Source organism: Saccostrea cucullata, unplaced genomic scaffold, assembly GCF_032062105.1.
Source record: "Saccostrea cucullata isolate Sc308-1 unplaced genomic scaffold, CSIRO_AGI_Scuc_v1 ctg2698, whole genome shotgun sequence".
Lineage (NCBI taxonomy): Eukaryota > Metazoa > Mollusca > Bivalvia > Ostreida > Ostreidae > Saccostrea > Saccostrea cuccullata.
In genome coordinates, this window is record NW_026936124.1 from 52,415 (window position 1) to 55,707 (window position 3,293).

A 3,293-nucleotide genomic window follows, 5' to 3' on the forward strand; every position below is an offset into this window, starting at 1 on the left:
ACTTATTTTTTTCAAACCAAAGCTTATCCATGTATATTTAAGTTCTCAAGAAAAAAGGCTTTGTATAAACACTTCAACATGTTCAAGGAGAAAGACTAAAATCGTATACTTTTGGTTGCAGTGTGTGTTTTTTAACCCAACAATTTAAATAAAACAAGATAAAAATTAATGAATCTGTTCCAAGAAATTAATACCTTAAAATGAATTATGTTCAAAAGTTGTTTATTAATTAAAAAAATATATTTAAAAAACATGTAAATAATAGAAATACCAGCTTTCAACATGCACAGTCTATAGAGCTACCAGGTATCCAAGATCAGCGAAACATTTTAGCGCAATTTGACGTCATTTTAATTGTGACATTATTGTAATCAGTTGTGACGGCAGTCAAAGGTACTGTGACGTGCCTGAGTCGACGCTGCATTAAAATCATCATGAAGGAGATCGGGCCTCGTTAAGCTTTTTCTTTAGACTCCGGACCTCCTTCTCTAGACTGGATCTTTCCCTCCCACTTTCGTACATGATTCTTTTGTGTTTACCAAAAGCAGATATGAATTCACTTATTGTCAGGTTTTTATGAAGACAGGGGTCTACAGTCTCCAAAACATTGAGGCCCATTGTAATCTCTGACACTGACTTGTTCACCTCATATTTAGGATTGAGAAGACCAGCTATTGGTTAACATCTTTGCCTTCCTAAATTTTCGTTTTAGAGAATTCGATACGATATCTAATTGTGGTAAGCATTCGGCAGATACGCCGAATGGAGTTGCTCTTGAAGACCCACCTACTAGTGAAGTTCCCTGGACTCTAGCGCCGTTTCCTAATTCCATCAATGTAGTTGAATTTCTCACCATTTCTAGCTAGAGTGTACAGTGTCTTATCTTCTTGATGATCATTTTTAGCCAGGTTCAACACAGTTTTTTGTAAGTCCTTGATATATTCTTTTGCTTAGTCCATAAGGTTGATTGTATGTTGTCAGACTAGGGCTGCGCCATACATGGGTCTATCAGTCTTTCTTACACTGGGAAAAAGAAAACATTGCACTTTTCTGAATTTCAAATAATCATTTGTTCCTTTAAACATGATGGTTGAATTTTCTTGATTTGTCATGCAGCCATACTATATACAGGGAAATTTTTGCTGCAGTTTTTTTTTTTGTTTCTTTTCGCTCTTACCTCGGTTGGGCGAATTTAAAAAAGGGCAAATTGAAAGAATACAGTATAGTTTCTTAAACAAAACAAAAATGTGACTGGGCGAATTTAAAATGGGGCAAAATTATTTGCAAGTGTGTAAGGGCGAAAATAAAGCGGGGAAAAAATAACACTAAATACAGAATTCAATTCCAAAGATGAGACAATTGCCTTTTTTTAAACAAGGTGTCTATAAATTAAATTATAAAAATTATAAAACTAAACAAATTTTTTGTTCATGTGAACATGACACCTTCTTTTGGTCCCCATGTGCATGGATTCGTGTCCAGGAAAGTTCTCTGCCTGGTGGACCACCTCAACATTTTCAGCTGCTTTCCTTTTTCGTCTGGAGAAGCCCGCAATTAGATGGTGAACAAGCTCCAGCCTAAACGCTACGTGTATAAATCTTTTCCTTGTATTTGGTCGGTTTGACGTTTTGCAGAACAGAATGAAGGAATTTACCACTGCACAATTCATCAGGAGAGAATACCGTAAATCTGAAAATTTTTGCTGTAGATAAATTTTTAGCAAATTTGCAAGTTCATTGCATATGCAAAAATATTTTTCTTAAAAATAAAATACCAATAAGAAAATGTAAACAAAGCAGTGGTTATTCGCAAAATTTTGAAACGTAAAAATTAATCAACACCATTTTGACACGAATTTGCAAAATAAAATCGACGTAAAAATTTAGAGATTTATGGTATGTCTACTTCCAGGCTTTTTTACTGTCCCTTCCTAGAGGATACTTCAGTCTCAGCTGATCATGTCTGTCCAACCATTCATGTACTTATTGTACCCATTGGCAGCATGGGGTTGTGTCATATGCAGTTCCTGACTTCCATGCTGCCTGGTGACGGGAACTTGTCTACGACGGTCACTTGGGTGCTTGGGAAAGCCACTGGCTTTTTGTCCTGCCAGACAGAAGCAGTAAGGTTTCCTCTCTGTCTGGTCTGTGACTGTTCCCTCTGTAATCTTAGTCTGCCTTTTAAGTCATCAGGAAACCCTCTTCTATTCATGCGCACTGTGCTGCAAGCATAAATATTTTCGGCGAGCAAGTCCTCCATGAGTTTGATGCTGGTGAAATAGTTGTCAAAGTATAAATGATGGTTTTTTCCAGTGATGTCCCTGGATAATTTTGTGATGACGTCATGTCCAAGGCCATGTTCTGACACGGCTTCTCCCTTTCCTAAGTATATGTTGAAGTCGGTAAGAAACGCATTCTCCGAATCGCACCTCATCCAAACTTTTATGCCTCTCTTGATTGGCTTAGCAGGGAGGTATTGCTTGTAAGAGAGTCTTCCTGTCCATTTAATCATAGCTTCATCAATGGCCATGCTTTTGTTTGGCTTGTAATTTTCAATGAACTTTCTCTTTGTCATTGTAAGGACTTCTCTGACCTTGAATAATTTGTCAAAGTTTCTGGATCCCCTGGCTGGCTCGCTTGCACGATCACTGATGTGAAAATATTCTGTTATTTTCTCGTACCTCCTCAAAGTCATAACAGATTTAACTCCTTCATTGCCAAGATACACATCTTTGGACCAATAATCCTTATATGAAGGCAGCTGATTGATGCCCATCAAAATATTAAGTCCAAGGTAAGCCTTCATTTCAGCTTCGGTGATTTCGTACCATACATGGTCCTCCTCGCCCTTCTGTGCCATTTTCCATCTCGCATAATTATTTGTGTGGCAAACAAAATCTGAAATACTGTCTGGCCTAAACATAAAATCAAAGCAATCCTTTGTTGGGCTGTATCCTTGTCAAAATCGTCCGGGAATATTGGTCCAATGCCCTCCACAAACGGGTCAACACGCACGCCACGAGGGTTCTCTGTCCATTCATTGTCATTTTCTGGCTCTGATTCACTGGAACTTTCTTCTTCACTACTAGATTCCTCGGGAATATATATGTCTGATTCGGCATCTGAGAAACCCTCAAACTCATCTAAATCATCATCTGAATTGAAATAATCACGCAATATCTCTTCGTTTGTTGGTAGGTCCGCCATTTTGAAATATCAACTTTCGCTTTAGTTTCCATACATGGTAAAAACCGTCTTTATTAATAGGTACACGTGATATTATGACTACACATA

General features: G+C 37.7%; 1 protein-coding gene across 1 annotated transcript; it reads right to left on the reverse strand.

The window, feature by feature from the left end:
* Positions 1-2,013: 2,013 nt before the first annotated feature.
* Positions 2,014-2,805, reverse strand: LOC134244825 (piggyBac transposable element-derived protein 4-like). Its single transcript, XM_062727078.1, has one exon. The coding sequence runs from the start codon at positions 2,803-2,805 to the stop codon at positions 2,014-2,016; it is 792 nt and encodes a 263-aa protein (XP_062583062.1).
* Positions 2,806-3,293: the final 488 nt, after the last annotated feature.